At 40.9% G+C, this 20,217-nt stretch overlaps 1 protein-coding gene across 1 annotated transcript in view; it reads left to right on the top strand.

Annotated features, from left to right (window-relative positions):
* Positions 1-19,379, top strand: part of LOC149068450 (uncharacterized) — a 57,034-nt gene extending 37,655 nt beyond the window's left edge. The window contains exons 7-13 of the mRNA XM_089251635.1: positions 4,432-4,619; positions 6,695-6,864; positions 8,300-8,369; positions 13,930-14,028; positions 14,448-14,524; positions 14,959-15,162; positions 15,284-19,379. Coding sequence (XP_089107761.1) covers positions 4,432-4,619; positions 6,695-6,864; positions 8,300-8,369; positions 13,930-14,028; positions 14,448-14,524; positions 14,959-15,162; positions 15,284-15,389 — 914 coding nt within the window. The 3' untranslated portion in view covers positions 15,390-19,379. The remainder of the gene's footprint in view (positions 1-4,431; positions 4,620-6,694; positions 6,865-8,299; positions 8,370-13,929; positions 14,029-14,447; positions 14,525-14,958; positions 15,163-15,283) is intronic.
* Positions 19,380-20,217: the final 838 nt, after the last annotated feature.

The following is a 20,217-nucleotide window of genomic DNA, read 5'->3' as shown; positions in this document are numbered from 1 at the left end:
TTTTTTCAGGCACCTCGTTGGGCATTTGCCTGTTGTTGCCATTGTTATTTGTATAATATAATATATATTTTTTTACTTTTTTTCACACAATGAGGTTTTTTGTCTCTTGTTAAATGCATTCCTCGAAGTCGGAAATTCTCAGAGAAAATAAGTTCAGGCAACGACCATTGTTTCGCTTCAATTGAAGTCACCTCTTCGGGAACAAAACGATAACAACTCGCCTCAGGGGATGATCGTCTGAAATTGACAGAACTCTTCAGACACACCCACAAATTATTATATAAGACCTGAATGTGTCGGGCTTTTTTGACTTTTTCTCAGTCTTAATGAGATATCTCCTGAAATTCAATCGACAATATTGATCCTTTAGAAGGTTTTCTAATTGGCTTTTACACGTAGCCCGCGATCACGGTACCTCATTTGTTCCGTCGAGGACTTACACGACACGAAAAAGATTTCAAAGGCCATCGACACCACAGTATCGTATAACGCCGTTACATATATCGAACTCTCTCGGGGCGAGGTAGCTCAAGTCGATAAGATACTCGCCTAAAGTACCAGAGGATGTTTAGAAGTGTCGCGGGTTCGATATCCGGTTTGTCCCTGACAGAAAACTTTCCTGGCACAGGAGTAAAACGGCAACATGGCCACAGAAAAATATCGCTACCGCAGGGAGTCCCACACCGAGGGGTTAGTGCACCAACCCCTCTCGATGAGTGTAAAAAATAGGCTGCCGTTCAGAATCCGCAATAAATTGTAGGGCCCGGTCTAATTAGCCCTCGTGTGCAGAAAATAACCCCGTGGTGCGACAAAAATGATCAAATTATATTGAATTCTAATAGTGTTTTTTTAAATGTTTCGAACGTGTACTGACATCGAAGGCTTATGCTGTGAAACCTCGCTACAACGATACTAAATATAACGGCATATCCTTCTATACAACGATAGTTTTGGAATTGCCTATAGTCTAATGATAACCCGATACAACGATATCCTTTACTACGATGAATCTATCTATAACGGTATTTTTGAAGAAATTTTGAAATATATTTATACAAAAATTGAAACGTTTTCAAGACAAAGAGTCTTGAAAGAATCTTTTCGCCCGAAGAGTTCGCCTTTATATTTGCTGCGTCCGAGTGGTCTTTGGATGCGAATAGGGGAGCCATCTGTTGCAAAGTGTTGAAAATTTTGTCACGACTGAGGTTAATAAAGCCTATCCAAGCTGACGAAATAGGTGGCGTGTTTCTTCCATCATTAATCAGTTTCCGAACTGAATTTTCTCGAGGGATACTTCATCAGAACATGCCAGAATTTCCTCGTTAATGATGGAAGAAACACGCCACCTATTTCGTCAGTTTGGACAGGCTTTATTAACCTCAGTCGTGACAAAACTTTCAACACTTTACAACAGATGGCTCCCCAATTCGCATCCAAAGACCACTCGGACGCAGCAAATACAAAGGTGAACTCTTCGGACGACCAGACGTAAACATCACCCCTCCACGACTCATTCGTGGGAATTCTGACCACGAGGTCCTCACGACGGCTCTCCATTGAAGAGCCGAAACGCGTCGACCAATTGAATTTATTTGTCTTGAAAACGTGGCAATTTTTGCATAAATTAAAACCAGGCAAAGTTTCTAATTTTTGTGATAATTGAAATACGGGGTAATTATAAAAAAACTATCCCGACATATGGGCCCCTAACTATCATACCATTCACAGAAACTGAATGAAATTTTGGCATAAGGTATTTTGAGGTATGCGCTCAAGAATGATATGGAAAGCAACAGTGTCACTCTAACAGTTACGGTTACAGTGAGAAAATTTCGAAAATATCAAATGGCAACACCAAGTTTTTTTGTATTGGAATGCGATCTCCATACTGAAAAACACTAAATAGCGTTGGAATGGCACCTGTAGCACGAAAATCCCCGGAGCTAGGCAAGGAAAAAGGACTTTGCCGTGCACCAGAGCATTAATGTTCGTTTCATTCGTCACACCGTTTCTTCGATCCCAGCCTGATTAGTCCTCCACAAGGTCATGTGGAAAACACAATAAAATGCTTTATTTTATGCTGCTTCTCTGTCCTCATTGGTTGTCCTCACTTTTAGCCTATCTACCGCCGGTGATTTTCATGCTACAGTTGCCGTTCGAACGCTATTTAGGGTTTTTCACAATGCAGATCACATTCCAATACAAAAAACTTGGTGTTGCCATTTGATATTTTCGAAATTTTCTCACTGTAACCGTAACTGTTAGAGTGACACTGTTGCTTTCCATATCATTCTTGAGCGCATACCTCAAAATACTTTATGCCAGCGTTTCTCAATCTTTTAGTATTTGCGACCCAATTTTCAATCATAATTTTCATCGCGCCCCGCCACAAGTGCAGTACAGGGGGCACCCCCCCCCCCCCATGAAATTTTTGGAACTTTCATATGGAATATTATTACATTCAAATAATTTGCTGAAAATTACTTTTATCAACTTATTTTAAACGAAAATAAAACAATCTTTCCTCTGAGAAAGTCACGAAAATACTGAACAATATGGGATGTATGTCAACCCATTCACAACAATTAGAAAAATCATCCCTCCCAACAGGGAGCTCTGTATCCCCCCCTCGTTCCCTATCGCTATCGAATCTATCGTGAATGTGTATGTTATTGTCATAAATCACTTCTAATGTATTTGTAGATCCCCAACCAGTTTTTGTGCTTCTCTAAAGGCGTCTAATAACAACAATGTATCACGCAACGTGCCCTCGAAAGTGTTAACGGAGCCACTTTTTGAATAGTATACAAAAGTGTGATGCAGTGAAGCTCTTTGCAGGGACAAAACAACAAACTGAATTTTATTAATTGACCAATTAATTAAATTTTTTTTTTGTTGCGAAGCAGAAATTTGGTAGAGCATGATGGTAAGGTTAACTCCCGATAAAATGGTAATCCCTCTACAACCTACAACAGCGGTTCTCAACCGGTGCTCCGTGTGCACCTCCCAGGGGAGCGGCGACTCGAAGAAAATAAAATGAATCAGTAAATTTGATAGATAAGTAAATAAGAGAAGTCTACAATGTTCTGCCGTAAAAATTATGTACAAAAAAGGGCTTCTCGAGTCAAACAGGGCTCCGTCATACAAATTATATGATGAAAAGGATTCCGCGAGTCAAGAAATGTTGAGAACCGCTGCTCTACAACGATATGTTTTCTGGTTCCGTGCTTCGAATTGCGTCGAGGTGTCGCTGTAATTGATACGGTTATGATTCCGTGCGCGCTTCAGTGAAGTGGGACGTGATTTAGGAACAGAAAATGTCACAGAAATAAGAATGGTGGTGATTAGGAACTGCCACTTCATCTCGGCCCAACAACTGCATCTATTCGGATCTATATATTCGTGCTATTCGGTGAACGTAGATGTGTAGGCTATCTGACTCGTCCTGTATGTGCAGTTACATACTATTATAGTTAGTATACATAAGGTTGGAGGGGGGTGCATTTCGTGAAACAAAGCGTGAAACCCCTTATGTACGTAATAGCCCTCTAATCGGCGGGTTGTAGCATATACAGAAATTTAAAATTCGAAAATATAACAAATTATAAATCGAGTGATGCCCATGGACGGGTCTAAGTATTTAGCGGCCCGGTGCAAAAAAAAAAAAAAAAAAAATTGCGGCCCCTTTGAACAGGGGGTTTCCAATACCCCAGGGTACTCTGGTGCCCACCAGGTTCACACTGGCGTCCAAAAACAACTGTAAAACTACTTCGTGGTCGTAAAAAAATGTCATTTTGCAATAAATACGGACAAGTGTCCGCTTCCCAGTGAAAAATTGCGAGTGCGCCCCCAGGCACTTCAAAGTTTAGGGCTCTCGGGGCTAGAAAACCGATTACAGTGGATCCCGCTTATAACGTTTTTCAAAAAATCGTCATGAAAAAAAGGTTGTAAACGAGAAAACGCTTTAAACGGGAACTCTTAATGAGAAGTTGTTAGAGTTAGGACCATGAAAATAAGTCCTACTAAGGCGGGGAAACGTTATAAGCGGGATCGACCGTATCTACCCCGGCCCTCAAACTTAGAGGCTCTCTATCTTGGGCTGAATTTTAAGCTATTGCTTTTAATGGTGGCACAACCATAGGGGTATTATGGTTAAAAAGTTGAAGTCAAAATGTAATCAAAACATTTTTATCCCCTTTTGCGGCACCAAAAATTTAGCGGCCCGTTGCGTCCGCACGAAGATGTTGTTTTTCTGTGGCCCTGGTGATGCCACAGAAAAACAAACAACGTCCCTGACAAATAGCGAACAACCGACCTATCGCCTTCAGGACTCGTTATTTCACTGTTGCCACACCATCATGGAATTAAACGTGTCGACACTCAGTCGTGAGATTTTGTTCTAAAACTCGTGTGTATTTCGTGTCAATTCAGAAAGGGAACGAAGAAGGCGAAACAGCGCTTCCCCAAAACCCGGCGGCAGCAGGGAGAACGTCGTCGTCGTGTCCAACAGCAAGTCACCGACACCTAATGGCGTTGCCGCGTCGATGCCGAAGCCGAAGAGCCCGGATTTTCTCACCGCCGACTTCCCGTTCGAACCTGAAATAGTCCGAAAAGCTAATGTACGTATAAACATCTTATTTTTCTAATCTTATACCTTCTACTTCACCCACACACACACAGCAACTCAGGCCATATCGCTAAACTGCAACTCACCGCCATCAACGAGTTTGGCTGGAAATGAAGGTGCCGTCTATCTATCCGGACCTGACGGCAACCTTCACGGTGGTAGACGAGCATCCTACCACCACGACACTCGGGCACCTCTTGTATACACTGGTGTTCAAAATCATAAGAACACAAACACAATCCCTTGAATTCATTCAAAAATACTGGACATAATTTAATGAAATGCAGTACAGAGATCATACCTACCATACTACTACTACTACTACTACTAAACCCAGACATGCACGTCGTCCATATTCCTTTGCGGAACCTCTAACGAATTGGTACATGCGGGAATGTGCGTGTACGTGTAGTGAAACCTGATGTGAAGTTTGTTTCTGTGTAAAGCTTGTTATACATACCATACTGCTGTGTTATTACTACTCCATACTACCGTAGCACGTTCATACCATACTACTGCGAGAGAACCCACTCATGATTGTGAGTAAGGGGTCATTCAAGTATTACGTCAGCATCGAGGGAGCGAGGGGATTTGAAGGTTGCTTACGTCATCAACCACCCCTTTTTGAAGATATGAAATGTTCTAAGCTGCTGACGAAATTTTGCTGACAGGTGGGGGGGGAGGGTCAAAAATGGCTGAAAATCTGCTTACGTAATACTTAAATGGCCCATAATGATAATGAAAAGAAATGTCAAATAATGAACGATGTTTGGGAAAACTAACAGGAATTAAACTAACGGGACATGTGGCCACCACTTATAGACAATATGGGGTATCATATTTTTAATGAGGTATTTGGCGAGTTTCTACGTCAGCGGCTCCTAACACCTGCACCAAAACAACTCTTAGCTCCGCGAAGACAGTCACCTTCCCATGTGAATTCCAGACGTATCCAAACTGGTTTCGGAACTGGAGATCTGGCTGGCCAATTCCTCCGCCGAATATCGTCCATAAGGTTCAGCTCTATGCGGACGAGCGTTGTCTTCCATGAGAGGGGACAGAGTAGGCACAAAGCACATAGGTTTCTAGACCTCTGAGCACTCGTGAGAAGAGATCTCTGTCAAACACGCGCAATTTCGTACGGTCACCTAACATGATACCTGACCATGGCACTTTCGTCGCCAATATCGGTTTCTTTCCCTGATGTTGGGGAAATGGAGTCGCAGAGAATCCCTCCAGATCAAATTAATCTCGATCTTTACGTAGCCGTAAAGTTATTGGAAATATTGAAAGGGCATAGAATTATTGGGCGCCCCCCCCCCTCAAAGCTAATATTTCCGAGGTTACTGTGGAGATGGTGTCAAATGTTAGGAGATACTCTGGCCCATGGATCTTAATCTACAATAAACTCGTCACTGAAGATGGCTTGGACAACACTGATGTTGGGTCCGAGGCTGATGTTCTATGCACCATGCTCCAGACGCGTCTCTTGGGCGAACAGACGCCAACTCTCGTAAGTCTTAACCCACAGCGCTAATAGCTTCCACCCCGCGGAAAAACCTTTTACGGGTTGTGGCTACGCAAAGTCGACCACTGTAATCGCTAGCGCCTCAAGACTGGCTTTTCCGCGGGTCGAAGCTGCGTGGCGCTGCGGGTGTGGGTCCGGCTTTATACGATTGCCCATTAGCAACTAACGCTACTGCATTTGCATCCGACCACATATTCTGCATTCTTTTGATCCCGAATTTTCCAAAAGAATGTATTCTCCATTTTCTTAATTTCGAGAAAATTATATGATGTGGGTTACTGCACCAACACCATGTATAGCAGAAGACCTCCGCGCGAAGCTTTGACGTCACTGGAGAAGTCCATTCCACCTGCAGCCCATTGGACAACGCGTGCGATATCTTTACCGTTTTCGTTGTATATCCAATACCTGTAGGTGAAATGGACTTCTTCAGTGACGTCACGTGCTTTGCGCGAAGGCTCTCCGCCATTGATGGTGTTGAATGCACCCTATTGCGGTATCGTGCGTGCGTGTACTTACATGCACATCATCTCTCGCAGCCTCTCGTGGACGAAGCCGAAGACGAAGAATGCAACAGGAAGCTTGGGTCCCCGTTCCGACGTCTCTCCGAAGAGGAGTTCATAGCGACCCTGAGCATCCACGAGGCTGCCGGGAAAGGTGACCTGCACGTCATCAAGCTGCTCGTCAAGAAAGACAGCAAACAAATGGAGTAAGTGTGTGTGTCTTTCTATTTCTCCAAACATTTAATGGCGGTTTTGACGCTGGTATATACAAATGTCCTAGGACCATGGCCGGAGATACGGGGGGGGGGGGACATTGCCCCCAGCGTCAAAGGTGGAGTCGACTGATCTAATGTATAAATGTATATATGAATTAACATCATTATTATCGGGCCCCCCCCCCCCAGACTTCCAAGTCTATCTTCGCCTATGACGGGGACTCGAACCACGGTCTCTCGCTTGCCAGACGAGTGCTCTACCATCTAAACTATGGAAGCAGAGAGAATAATCTATATGCATGTGGCCATCTGGTGGCCTATGTCATGTACGGAGCCTTTCAACATATATATATATGTCATAATATTCTCAAATTTAATATTTCACATTTAAAATTGTCCTTTGTTCTTGGCTATTTGTCTCGGAGCAGGTGTTCGACGACCCTTACTTACCCCACGGTCTTACTCCTCTCCGATGCATACCTCTCCAAGTTGCAGCTGCCCTTTTTAGCCAATCACAATTAATGAATCCACCTGCCTCTCGTGCGTGTGTAACCATCTATTGTTTTGACTTACAATGAAGCTCCGGAAGGGGGGGGTATGATTCTGGGGGCGGGAGAATTCGGTCGTGGGGAGTGATGTGGGTTTTTGGGTGGTCGGGTGGCGGCTGTTGTGGGACTTGGCTGAGGATGTTTAGTTGGAGTTGGGGGCGCGAACGTCCTGGTGGTGCCGGGCGGAGATGCTGGGCTATTGTTGGGTTGGGAATGTGAAGGAGGCGGGGTGACGAGAGAGTTGGTGGGGGCGCCCTGGGCGGTTGAGTTGACTTGGCTGATACACCAGTAGGTTTTCCCGGCACTTCCGCGGTCTTATGACCACTGTGCTTAAATTGCAATAGCGATAGAGCCTGGACGTGCTCGGTTCATTCTGTATTCTGCCTCTCGTACACCTACACTTTCACATCTATCCTTTATACCGAAATATGTACGTTATGTAATTCACTTTTACTGCAGTCACCATGAAATAAAGTCATCCACCGCTTGCTGCTCCTGATATCGCTTTCTTTTACTTCAACTTATTGCAATTCAATTGTCAAATGTGTGAATGTGACATATACACGCTCCAAGGTTGGAATATTCTATCTTCTTCCATACTTAGATAAGATGGTAGAGCACTCGTCCGGCAAGCGAGAGACCGGGGATCGAGTTCCAATGGGAGCGGTGGTGAATTTTCTTCCTTGTAATCTTCTTCTCCACAAATAACCAGTCTTTCAATGATCCTTGTATCAACGTCACTGGTGTTTGTAATAAAAACGGGACGATGGCGCCATCATTAGACAGATATGCAGACTATTTGAAATGTAATGTGCATGTTGTTTTTTGCTACTTTCGTCACTGATGGCTTTTTTCACTCGATTTCTTATTTCATACAGGACTGTGGACGAGAGGGGGTGGACACCGATCCATATAGCTGCTGCCCACGGACACGTCGACATCGTGAAGGTACGAGCACTAACGTGGATTGTCCCAGTATATACGTGACATTAGATAGGACCAATATCCAGGCCGGCGTTTAGAGCAGGCTTTTTTCCAAAGTGGGCAATATCGCCCCCCTGGTGGGCGATGGAATGGTTCAGGGGGGTGATAGAAGCTATAGATTTAACATAGGACCCTATGGGTTCACTTGAGTAGGGGACGATGAGAGTAAAAGTTTGGGAAACTATGGTTTCGAGCATAGTTTCCCAACCTTTTTTGTCCCATCGCCCCCTTCTTCAGAAATTTTTTCCTCCCAGCGCATTCCCCAACGCAATCTCACCCATAGAATCCCATGCTATATCGGTAGCTTCTACCCCCCCCCCCCCCCAGAGAGCGTTAACGCCCACGTTGGGAATCACTGGTTTAGAGTAAAAAGAAAATAGTTGAATATATATTTGGCGCGTTTTAAATTACTTTTCTCCTCTGCCAACTAAACGAAGCCATTACTATATCTGGCGATCAATATTTATCATTTGATCATTTCCGTCGCACCACGGTCATTTTCCGCACACGAGGGCTAATTTTAGACCGGGACCTACAATTTATTGTCGATTCCGAACGGCAGGTTGGTGCGCTAACCCCTCGATGGGGGACTCCCTGCGGTAGAAATCTTTTCTGTGCTCATGTCGCCATTTCTGTTTGTACCCTTGTGTCGGGAAAGTTTTTCTGACCAGGACGAACCGGGTATGGAACTCGCGACACCTCTAAACATCCTTTAGGCGAGTATCTTATCGACCTGGGCTATCGCGCCCCGCTATATTTAGAATTCAGAATTTATGAAAATTAATGAAAATTCTGAATTTAGGAAAATTAATGGAAATTCTGAATTTAAGAATTAAGAAATTAATGAAAATTTAGAATTTAAGAATTAAGAAATTAATGAAAATTTAGAATTTGAGAATTAAGAAATTAATGAAAATTTAGAATTTAAGAATTAAGAAATTAATGAAAATTTAGAATTTAAGGAAATTAATGAAAATTTAGAATTTAAGGAAATTAATGAAAATTTAGAATTTAAGGAAATTAATGAAAATTTAGAATTTAAGGAAATTAATGAAAATTCAGAATTTATGAAAATTAATGAAAATTTAGAATTAATGAAAATTTAGAATTAATGAAAATTCAGAATTTATGAAAATTAATGGAAATTCTGAATTTAAGAAAATTAATGGAAATTCTGAATTTACGAATTAAGAAATTAATGAAAATTTAGAATTTAAGAATTAAGAAATTAATGAAAATTTAGAATTTAAGAATTAAGAAATTAATGAAAATTTAGAATTTAAGAATTAAGAAATTAATGAAAATTTAGAATTTAAGAATTAAGAAATTAATGAAAATTTAGAATTTAAGGAAATTAATGAAAATTCAGAATTTATGAAAATTAATGAAAATTTAGAATTTATGAAAATTAATGAAAATTTAGAATTTAAGGAAATTAATGAAAATTTAGAATTTAAGGAAATTAATGAAAATTTAGAATTTAAGGAAATTAATGAAAATTCAGAATTTATGAAAATTAATGAAAATTTAGAATTAATGAAAATTCAGAATTTATGAAAATTAATGAAAATTCTGAATTTAAGAAAATTAATGGAAATTCTGAATTTAAGAAAATTAATGGAAATTCTGAATTTACGAATTAAGAAATTAATGAAAATTTAGAATTTAAGAACTAAGAAATTAATGAAAATTTAGAATTTAAGGAAATTCAAAATCACACAATTAATAAAATTAAATAAAGACTATTATATATTCAACAGAAATTAGAATGAATGAAAATTCCGAAATTAATTTAAAATAACCCCATAATGAATGAAAATTTGGAACCTGTGTGAAAAGTTGAAACAAATGAAAGGATTTTTATCACAATTTAAAATTAATAAATAATTCCAAAACTGCTGAAAATTCGTATTTAATGAAAAACAACTAGATTAATGAAACAACAGAATTAGTATTACAAATACAAACACAACGCCACAACAGGCAAATTGCCCAACGAGGTGGCTGACTTAAGAACATCATGGATCCCCGAGCCATTTTTTGGAGGCCCTACCTACTAATGCTACACCACACATGCACCCCCCTCCGCGGAACCCCCAACGAATCGGTACATGCGGAAATGTGCGTGTACGTGTAGTGAAACCTGACGTGAAGTTTTTTTGTTTCTCTGTAATGCTTGTTATGTGTAGTGCTGCAATCTGCCACCAGTTTTTCTAACTATGAGTGAAGTGTTATGATTGAATGATTTATCGTTGTAGGACTGTTGCTCTCTGTGACGAGACTTTTTTACGGGGAGATCGGCTCGCATTTGCGCCTTGAAGTTGGGAACCACAGAAAACCAACTTCAGCCGACCACCACTGTGGGGTTCGAACCCGGATCCTCGCATCGCGAGTCCGTCACTATAACCACTCGACCACCACAGCGGCGGTGAAATTAATAATTAAATTTCAGATTTAATGAAAAATTGTTCCTCTATCGATCGATGAAATATCATAATTAATGAATATTCGGAACTAAATTCATAAATTTAATGAAAATTATTTCGTAGGCTGATTAAAAAAATTAAAGTGGATTTCTTTTTCTTTAAAAATTAGTGGAAAATTATGAATAAAAATTAATGAAAATTCAGAATTAATGACAATTCAAAATTTGGAAAAAATCACAAAATTAGTGAAAATTCGGTGTATCGATGGAAATCCCGAAATTAATGACTGCCATAATGAATGAAAATTTAGAGCTAATATGAAAAGTCAAAAAACCTTATAGAAAGAACAATAATATTCTTCACCCCCACAATTTTTCAGTCTTAAAGAGCACCGGCTGAGTTTAAGATAACTCAGTCTAGATAGAAAGCTTAGTCTATTGTCATTTTGCATCAGAAAGGTTCGTGCAAACTCTCCAGAATCACGTGGGCGGCGCACCGAGTCAGTTGATTGCTTCCAGATGTTCCAGTTTCCAGATTCTCCCGAGACAAAGCTCAACTGAACAACTACAATCCGATATCATTTAATACCACCAAAATATTTCTTTGTGTATGTACAGGTTCTCATTCATGGTTGAATGCAATACCATCTTCCCGCTCTTTCCACAATGCAAGGGGAAAAGAAATCCAAAACATCACACACGCAAACAAACAATGGTAATTAAGCGTTGAATAATTACTTGCTAATTAGAAAGAGAGAATGGAAAGGGGGGGGGGGAATGAATGAAGGCTGTGTGTGTCATCGACACGGCAGCAATTTTCATCGCGAATGCATTTTTCTCAAACTTCTTTACACCGCAATACAATTCGTTTGGGTTTGCCGAAGTGAAACTGGAGAGCACACTTCGTGTAAATGGAATACTGCAAGGATTTGTCTGAACGAGAATCGTATCTCCATCGTCTACGTACTTCCTGAGACATAGCGTGAAACAATTCCCTTAGAGAAAGTGTACCACGCGTCTGGTTAATGATATCTATATCCGTAGGCGCCCCTTAAAATATAGTATTACCTCCAGTAATACAGACAAACTCGAATCAGTCCAAAATAAATCCACCCGATTTGCTCACGACTGCTGGTCATCTTTCGTTTCCGTGTCCGAACTTAAAACGAACTCCATCTCCCCCCTCCAGGGCCGCAACTGGATACTTGGTCATCCTGGGGCAAGTACGCACTTACGCGCCCCCTCGTAATGATAAAAGAGAAGTTAAAGGGTTAAATTGGCACCCTCCTCTGCTCAGGGCCAGGGGCAGCAGACCCGCCTGCTCCCCCTTAGTTGCGGCCCTGCCTCCCTCTCTCTACTCTTCGAGTCATTTCTCGATTAACATTGTTATATAAAATTTTCCATGGTCAATTCAACATAGATACTTGTGGTAATCTGGTCAAACCATTCTTCACATCTCTAGAAGACTCGGCCATTCCCTTAAAATAAAACCTATTTTTGCTTCCACTGACTGCTTTAAATACAGCTTCTTTCTTCATACCATTGGTAAATGGAACAAACTCCCATATTGTCGAATCCCCCCCACTATCACTAGTTTTTTTTTACCAATACCAAACAATACCTTTGTCATTTTCAATCGCATCCTCTTGTATAGGCCCCAAGGGCCAACAATATTGTATAAATAAATAAATAAAAACGTTCACTTGTTATATATGCTTCTCGAGATATGGAAATGTTTCAAGTAGTTTCGTAGCACAAATTTTTCGTAGATCACCCAGTTTGGTCTAAAACAGCGTTTCTTAACCTTTTCTTGCCCGTGGCCCCCCTTTGAAGCATGTTTTTTTCTTCTCGTGGCTCCCCTGTCTTACCCAGAGTCTCCGACCATCATCTAGAAGCAAGATGCTTTATAAGTATTGAATTGATTTTTTCTGTGAATTTGTAGTAATGAAAATTTTGCAAATAACATCGGCCTCCAGACCACTGGCCTAGAATTTATTGAGCTCCCCGATTGTCCGAGTTCTATTCAAGACCGTCTCAACATCATGGGCCCCTAGGCAAAGTGATTCCGGAAATAAACAGCCTACATATTTTCTACTTATTTTCAAAATTTATTGTACTATGCAAAATATCATAAGGTGGGGTCACTTATGGACATGAGACCCCCCCCCCGGTCATGACCTCTTACAAGAGTGGGACTGACAGAGCTGCAGCCCGGGGCCTGATATAGTTTTCGTCATTTTTTGTTCTTCACACTATAATTTAATACAGAGGAGGGGTCTGTAAAAAATCTAGCCGGGGGCCTGCGAAAAACCCCATTCTAGGGAACCTGCTGCAAAATGTAGGTGATGAGGCCCGGGTGGGTCCATGCCCTAAGACGGCCCTGGTTTTGTGGGTGGTTTTGTTGGATTCTGTAAGTGTATAGTCACTAATATAAAAGTTTTATATATATATATATATATATATATATATATACACACACACACATTGAGTACATGAGCTTTGCCCCCTCCCCAGGGAAGGGAAATGTTTGCCCCCCCCCCCCCCAGAAAAAGTTGAAATGACGGCCCTGACTGCAGCCTTGCAAATCACATGTCATGGCTTCTTTCTAAATTTTCTCCCGTGGCTCCTCTGAAGTATCCCAGTACCACTAGGGAGCCATATGTCCCTCGGTTGAGAACCACTGGTCTAAAAGTCATATTCACGTCGAGAAAACATCCCACCCCAATACCTGGTACGTGAACCCTTCTTTCAATACTTACGTATATTCTCCCTCCAGGATGAACAAGTAATCTTTGCAACGTCGATTCGTACTCCTGGTTGTCACTTAGTTGTGTAATTTACAAAATTACTCTATTGGGGGGTTTCTCCCGAATAGGCGGGGGTGAAAAGTGATAATAATAATAAATCTTTTCATTGTTATTTTTCTTCCCGGTAGTTATCAATTTTAGGATCGATATTGTATCGTTAGTTCTGTGCCTTTCACGGGAGAAAATAGAAGTCTGTTTTTATTTCGCCATTATTTTTCATTATATGTAGCTGTGGAAGCGCCGTGAGTGTCATAATTCATTCGATTAATTTCTTTTTTGTATCCGTTCGCAGTACCTCTCGCAAGAGGGCGCTCATCTCGCTGCACTCGATCCCAGCAGCTACACGGCGATTCACTTGGCGGCAATGAACGGCCACAACAACTGTGTTGAGGTAAGTCTCGTTGAAATTCTGTACAACAGTTAATTGTACATTTTTTATACGTGATATATGTACACACACTCTGAGCGTCTCGTGTCCCTAGCAATCATTTTACGCGAGGCTCTCGTGCCCCAGTGGTCATCTACCAGCACTTTCCTTGCCCTAGCGGTCATTTTTCCGTGGCATCTCTCACCATAGTTCGTAGGAGTCAATGACCCTCTGAGCTATGCCATATCAGAGTTACAATATAAGGACCAGCCGTGTCCCGAAACATACTCCACGGGCCCCTTAGCGTGGTAGGTGTTTACTGTTGGGGACTTCAATGGGTAGGGAACCTGCGGACCACCTTTTGAAAGAAAATGTTCTATGATAATGTTTGTTCAGTAAATTTTATTGTTTGTAATTTTTTCCTGCCCACATATTTCTTTTAGCCTCTTCTACACATGGGAGTGGATGTCGATTGCGTAACGGCCGAAGGTTTCACGCCACTGCATCTCGCAGCGATGAAGTAAGCATATAACATGGCCTATTAAATAGTGCATTTCAATGTCATTGTACCACGAGTATCACATTTATTGCACGAGTAATTTCTGTATACGGTTGGGGTCTAATTAAAGTATCCTTTGTTCTCAGAGCCCTCTGTTGAGAGAAACAATAGGTGAAATTGCACTAATCTTGATTAATATGCATTTCAGACCACACACATAAGCAAATGAATTTTTTTAACATTTCAACAAAGAAAGTTCAATTGTTCGCATAATCAGTTTCATGTACTATTTTGCCTCTCATCACTCTTGCATATGCAAAAGGGCACTCTATCATCATCCACCTACCGGACATATTTTTTACTTTTTGCATATATTTCTTTTTCATTATAAAGATCAACCCGAAGGGCATGCTTGGTTTTGTATTAAAGCTGTTTTTTTCCGTTTCTTTCTACAGTGGTCATCTTGAATGTTGCCAAACTCTGTTATACTGGGGTGGCAGCCTCGAGAAAACAGATGCTCTGGGACGGAGGGTCCAAGACATGGTAGAGGAATACGGCTTGTGCGATGTTAACGAACTCATTAGCAGGTTCCAGCGGCAGCTCAAAAAGTTCCACGATATACTGAAGATGATTCAGCCGCAGCACAGCTCAGAAAACTGGTGAGTGGCAGCGAGTTCTAGCAAATCCGATTCCGTACGAAAATTTATCATGATTATTTTTCTCTGAAATTCTGTGACTGTTATTAGTACAATGTTATGTTTCTTTTTTGTGAATTTCAAGGGGTGACTCCCTGATGGCATCGTTGTCCAGGCTGAAGGAGTCAGAAATATCCAAGGACATTCTGGACATGCTGACGTCGTTATCAGAAGACAGTGGACCCGAGTGAAAACGGACGCATCGGCAGGGCATGCGTGCCGTTTCCCAGGTTCAACATTCTGACCCTACTAAATGATGACGCCTTATTATTCTGGAAACAAAACACTCCAGCCGCCAACTTTGGCGATATCCTCACAATACACACCGATAATCGCCCTGAATTTGGGTGAAAACAAAGTCGCGGTGTGAAATATATTATACATGTATTATTCATAAAAAAAAAATGCCTTACCAATTTCTACTTTCATATTCAAAAATTAAGCAAATTTTTCAAATGGAAACAAATTTGGCCATCTTATTTACTGGGATAAAGGGAGAGATTCGCGATTTTTTAAAATAAATTCATTAAAGGATATTTTTCCGGTCTAGAGTAGCTTCACGGATGACCAAAGTTGCATCTTGATTCAATACCATAAGTTACATTCGATCGATCTCTATAATAATTCCTTTCGCAAAATCTGTTCCCTCTATGTTGTATGATCGCTTCAAATCAAACTTACCTTCAAAATCCTTTGTAAATTCAACGCCACCTAGTTCCTGTTGCAATTCCAGGTCAGCGCTGACCAGTTCTTTGTCCTATCCAGAATCAAAACGAAATTTCCGGACAGTTTAAGCGATTTTCGGATGTAGTTCAAGTTGATGCTTCACAGAACCAAGTGAAGTTATTGTTTGTAATCCATGGTCAGGGGGCTGTTAGTGCTTGATCTTTCGTGAACGTGTTTCTGTTGCGGATCAGGGTAAGTGCTTACGTGCTTTTCCTGAATCGAATGAGGTTTTTGTTGCAGCTCTCAAAGTCAAGAACGACATGCAGACCTCTTCTAACTATTAAAAGGAAATTATTGCACTCCAAAATCAGAATTTTGAAGGTTAACATTGGCATTCCTTCTCTGGATCAAAAAAATATATTCGTTGCATTAAAGGCCAATATCACTACTTATTCGGCCGAACATGCATATCGTAAACATTCCTCTGGAAAATGTAATTCTAACGAATTGATACATGTCGGAATGTATGTACTCTGAGTGTATGTGTGACCCCCTAACTTATTTATGCTGTCAGTTATGCTTGTTTCGTGTTATATTAGTGCTGCCAGCTCTTTCCCATATTTTTAAAGACAATTATCAGATCAACACTGACAGCACTCTTCAAAAAATAAGTTTGCTGCTTTCATTGTTAGCACTAACATCATTTCCCTGAATCAAAAAATATCTACTGCATCCAAGGTAAGCACCGACAGCCCTTCCTTGAAAACAAAGAAAGAAATCTGTTGCATTCATGGCAGGGCCGTCTTAAGAGCATCATGGGTCCCCGGGCCAAGGGATTTTTTTTAATCCGTACCTGGAAAATTCCTGAAAACATCAACTAGTTTTTATTTTTGTGAGGCCCCCGGACCATGTCCGGGTGAGCCCATGCGTTAAGGCGGCACTGATTCATGGTCAGCGCAGACAGCCCTTATCTACACTGGTGAAATAAATTAAGAGAATTTGCATATTTTATCGAATTTCATGAAAAGAACTGAACTGAATGTAAAACCACTGCTTCTAAACAAAAATGCAAATCTTGTACGTCAAATACGTAAGCGTACACGTGTGTGTAGGCGGAGCCAGTAGAGAAACAGGCTTTATAAGCGCGCGTAAGTTAAGACGCATTTCGTCGCTAGCACACCTCGGTGAATTTCTTGGTGTTATTTTGCAGCAATCGGTTAATTTCAAATTGTAACAGTAAAAATGAGTAACCACCAACGTTTAGATGATGGAATGAGGTGGCGAATTGTGGGGAGGCTAGAAGCAGGCCAATCTCAAGTCCAGATTTGTAGAGAGTTCAATTTAACGCCCAGCGTCGTGTGTAACTTATGGAAACAGTTCCAGGATACCGGATCCTTCGAGAGAAAGCCTGGGCAAGGTCGTCCAAGAGCCACGACGGCCAGAGAAGATCGCCATTTGTCGATTATAGCGAGGCGTAACAGGAGTGCTACAGCTTCTCATGACTTGTACGCAGCCACAGAAATCCGTGTATCAAGGGTGATTGTTTCCAAAAGACTTCATGAGAGAGGGTTGTTTGCAAGAAGACCTGCTGTTTGCGTCCCGCTCACTTCTACGGACAGGAGAATCCGTTTATCATGGTGCAGAGAGCATAGAGATTGGAGTATGGATCAATGGGCGACCGTTCTCTTCACTGATGATTCCCGGTTCAGCCTAAGCACCGATTCTCGTCGTACGTTCATATGGAGAGAACCAGGGACCCGCTACCTACACTCCAATGTCCGCGAAATCGACCATTATGGCGGAGGAGGTTTAATGGTCTGGGCAGGCATCATGTTGGATGGCCGCACACCTCTCCATCTGTCTTTGAAAGAGGCACTGTGACTGGTGTGAGATATTGGGATGAGGTCTTGGAGCCCTATGTTCGCCTTTTCAGAGGTGCAGTTGGCCCTGAGTTCATTTTAATGGACGATAACGAGAGGCCCCATAGAGCTCTTCTGCTCGACGATTTTATAGAGAGTGAGGATATTCGCCGGATGGCTGGCCAGCAATATCTCCAGACCTTAACCCTATAGAGCATGTCTGGGACGCTCTGGGGAAGGCAATTGCAACTCGCAACCCCCCTCCGGGAACCATCCAGGGAATGAAAACAGCGTTGCTGAACGAGTGGGACCAATTGCCACAGGAAATGATAAACTGCCTTATTTCAAGCACGAAATCACGCTGCGACACCTGTATATCTGTAAGAGGGGACCATACCCCCATTAACCCATTTTTTTGTTTATTCTGCAACCGCTGTTTCATACCTTCCGACTCCAACGAGTGTTACGCACGATCATGCGTGTGTATTACAATTATTGAATGGTTATTTGTTTTTTATTGTATCAATGTACGTACATATCAAATTTCATTAAAATCAGTACAGTAGTTCTAGAGATAATCGACCAAGTCTGCAAATTCACTTAATTTAATTAATTCACTTACACCAGTGTAAATCAGAAAAGAAATTTAATTTCATTCGAGGTAAACTCTGACAGCCATTACCTGAATCAAAAAATAAATTTCCGTTAGTTCTTCCGTGAATCAAGAAAGAAATTTGCTGCATTCAATGTCAGCACACTGGCAGCATTCCTCCACATCAAACATTAAAAAAAAACCATGTTACGCATTCCAAGTGAGCACTTAGTCTTTCCCTGAATCACAATTTCTGCCTTACTTTTTAAACATTTTATTGCAGTTCAAAGTAGATTGAATGTTCCATGTTGTGTGTGTGTGTGTGTGTGTGTCTTTCAGTGAAACCCTGACACTTTTCTTTCGAACAGAAACCTCTCTGATGCGGATAAAAAAGTTTTCGATTTTTCGACACTTTTATACCGATTTAAAAGAAAAGAGTATTTTGTGGAGCAGGAAACCGTATATAAACATTTTACGTAATATTTGAGAAAATCGCAAACTTCATTGTTAAAATTGCTATTCACATCAGCCTTATTGTAGGAAATTTTACACACAGCCCATGGAATTCAACTATGCACAATCCCTATAGTAAATGTATCTATTTATAGATTTTTATCATTATCGCCATCACACACACCAAAAAAGTGAGAGACATTGGTTTTAGTGTTCTTCCATGTACAGTGAATGTCGTCATATATTTCCTCCTCTCTCTCTCTCTCACATCTGGAAAAGTCTGGAGTCGCTGAAAATCTGGCTGTACGTGTGCTATGTACATACATATCACGAATGAAACAATGTACTTAAAAAATCCATGACCTATTGTATATTTATTATTGCTATACAACATCTTACGATCTATATATGCTGTGGAAAATATTTTTTAACAAATTTCACTGTGAAATAATTCGGATGTAAAATATTGAACTTTATGCCTCGTAGATTCATTCGATGTAGATTTTTTTTTTCTTGTTTTTAAATCTATTTTTATCTATAAACAAAATGATCTTTCATCTAATTGTATATTTGAATAAATTATATCAAACGCATTTTTCAAAACGAAAACAAAAACCCGGTTTTTCACTCTTGATGCTTGGTAAATAAAATCTCTCTATTATAACTTTATCGTATTTCTTTTTCCTCATTTTCGTGTCATTAATTCGCAAAAATGCATGTTTAAATTCGAAGCCAACATCCAAGTTGGAAAAGAAGAGAAAACCTGCTTGAAGTTATAACCACTCCGAATCGATAACAAAGTGAAACTTCCAATCAGAAAATAAAAGCCCTTGAATTTGGTGGCAAAAGGAACTTTTCCTTAAGTTTCTATCACCCGATTTGATGGCAAAAAGAAACATGTCTTAAACTATCATTACCTACACTTTGATTTTAGTCGAAAAAGTAGCTGAAAGTTAACATCACTCGAGTTGCTGGCAAATCAATAACCTGTAATCACCTGATTAGATGAGAAGAGAAACCTGCCCAAAGTTTCCTTTACCTAAACGTGGACTACTTTGACCCATTTTTTTAAACTTTCAAATTCACCTAATAGCGTAAGTTCTTTCCTGCTCGGTGGCGGAAGACTTCTAGGGACTAAATCTTCGTGGGATATCCAACTAAGGTTTTTAACAACTGGCTGTTGCGAAGATATATTTCGGAAAGAGAGAAAATTCAACTGCCCCTGCGGAGAATCGAACCCACGTCCTTTCACTTTCCGGGTGAACGCACTAGACTACAGAGGCACCTAATCTCGCAATCTTTCCTTGGAGCTCGTGTACACTGAAAGGGACCGTACATGGACGGCCGGACCAGACTCAGGCCAAGCTCACAACTGCGGACGCTGCCACCAGATGGCGACTTACACAAGGATGACGTCACTCTCCGCTACCATACGAAGGTTTTTAAATA

Source organism: Pholcus phalangioides, unplaced genomic scaffold, assembly GCF_987345545.1.
Source record: "Pholcus phalangioides strain wild (caught in Gottingen) unplaced genomic scaffold, Ppha-v1.0 ptg000027l_1, whole genome shotgun sequence".
Classification (NCBI taxonomy): domain Eukaryota; kingdom Metazoa; phylum Arthropoda; class Arachnida; order Araneae; family Pholcidae; genus Pholcus; species Pholcus phalangioides.
Note: the sequence above shows the minus strand (reverse complement) of the source record. Positions and strands in the feature narration are given on the sequence as shown.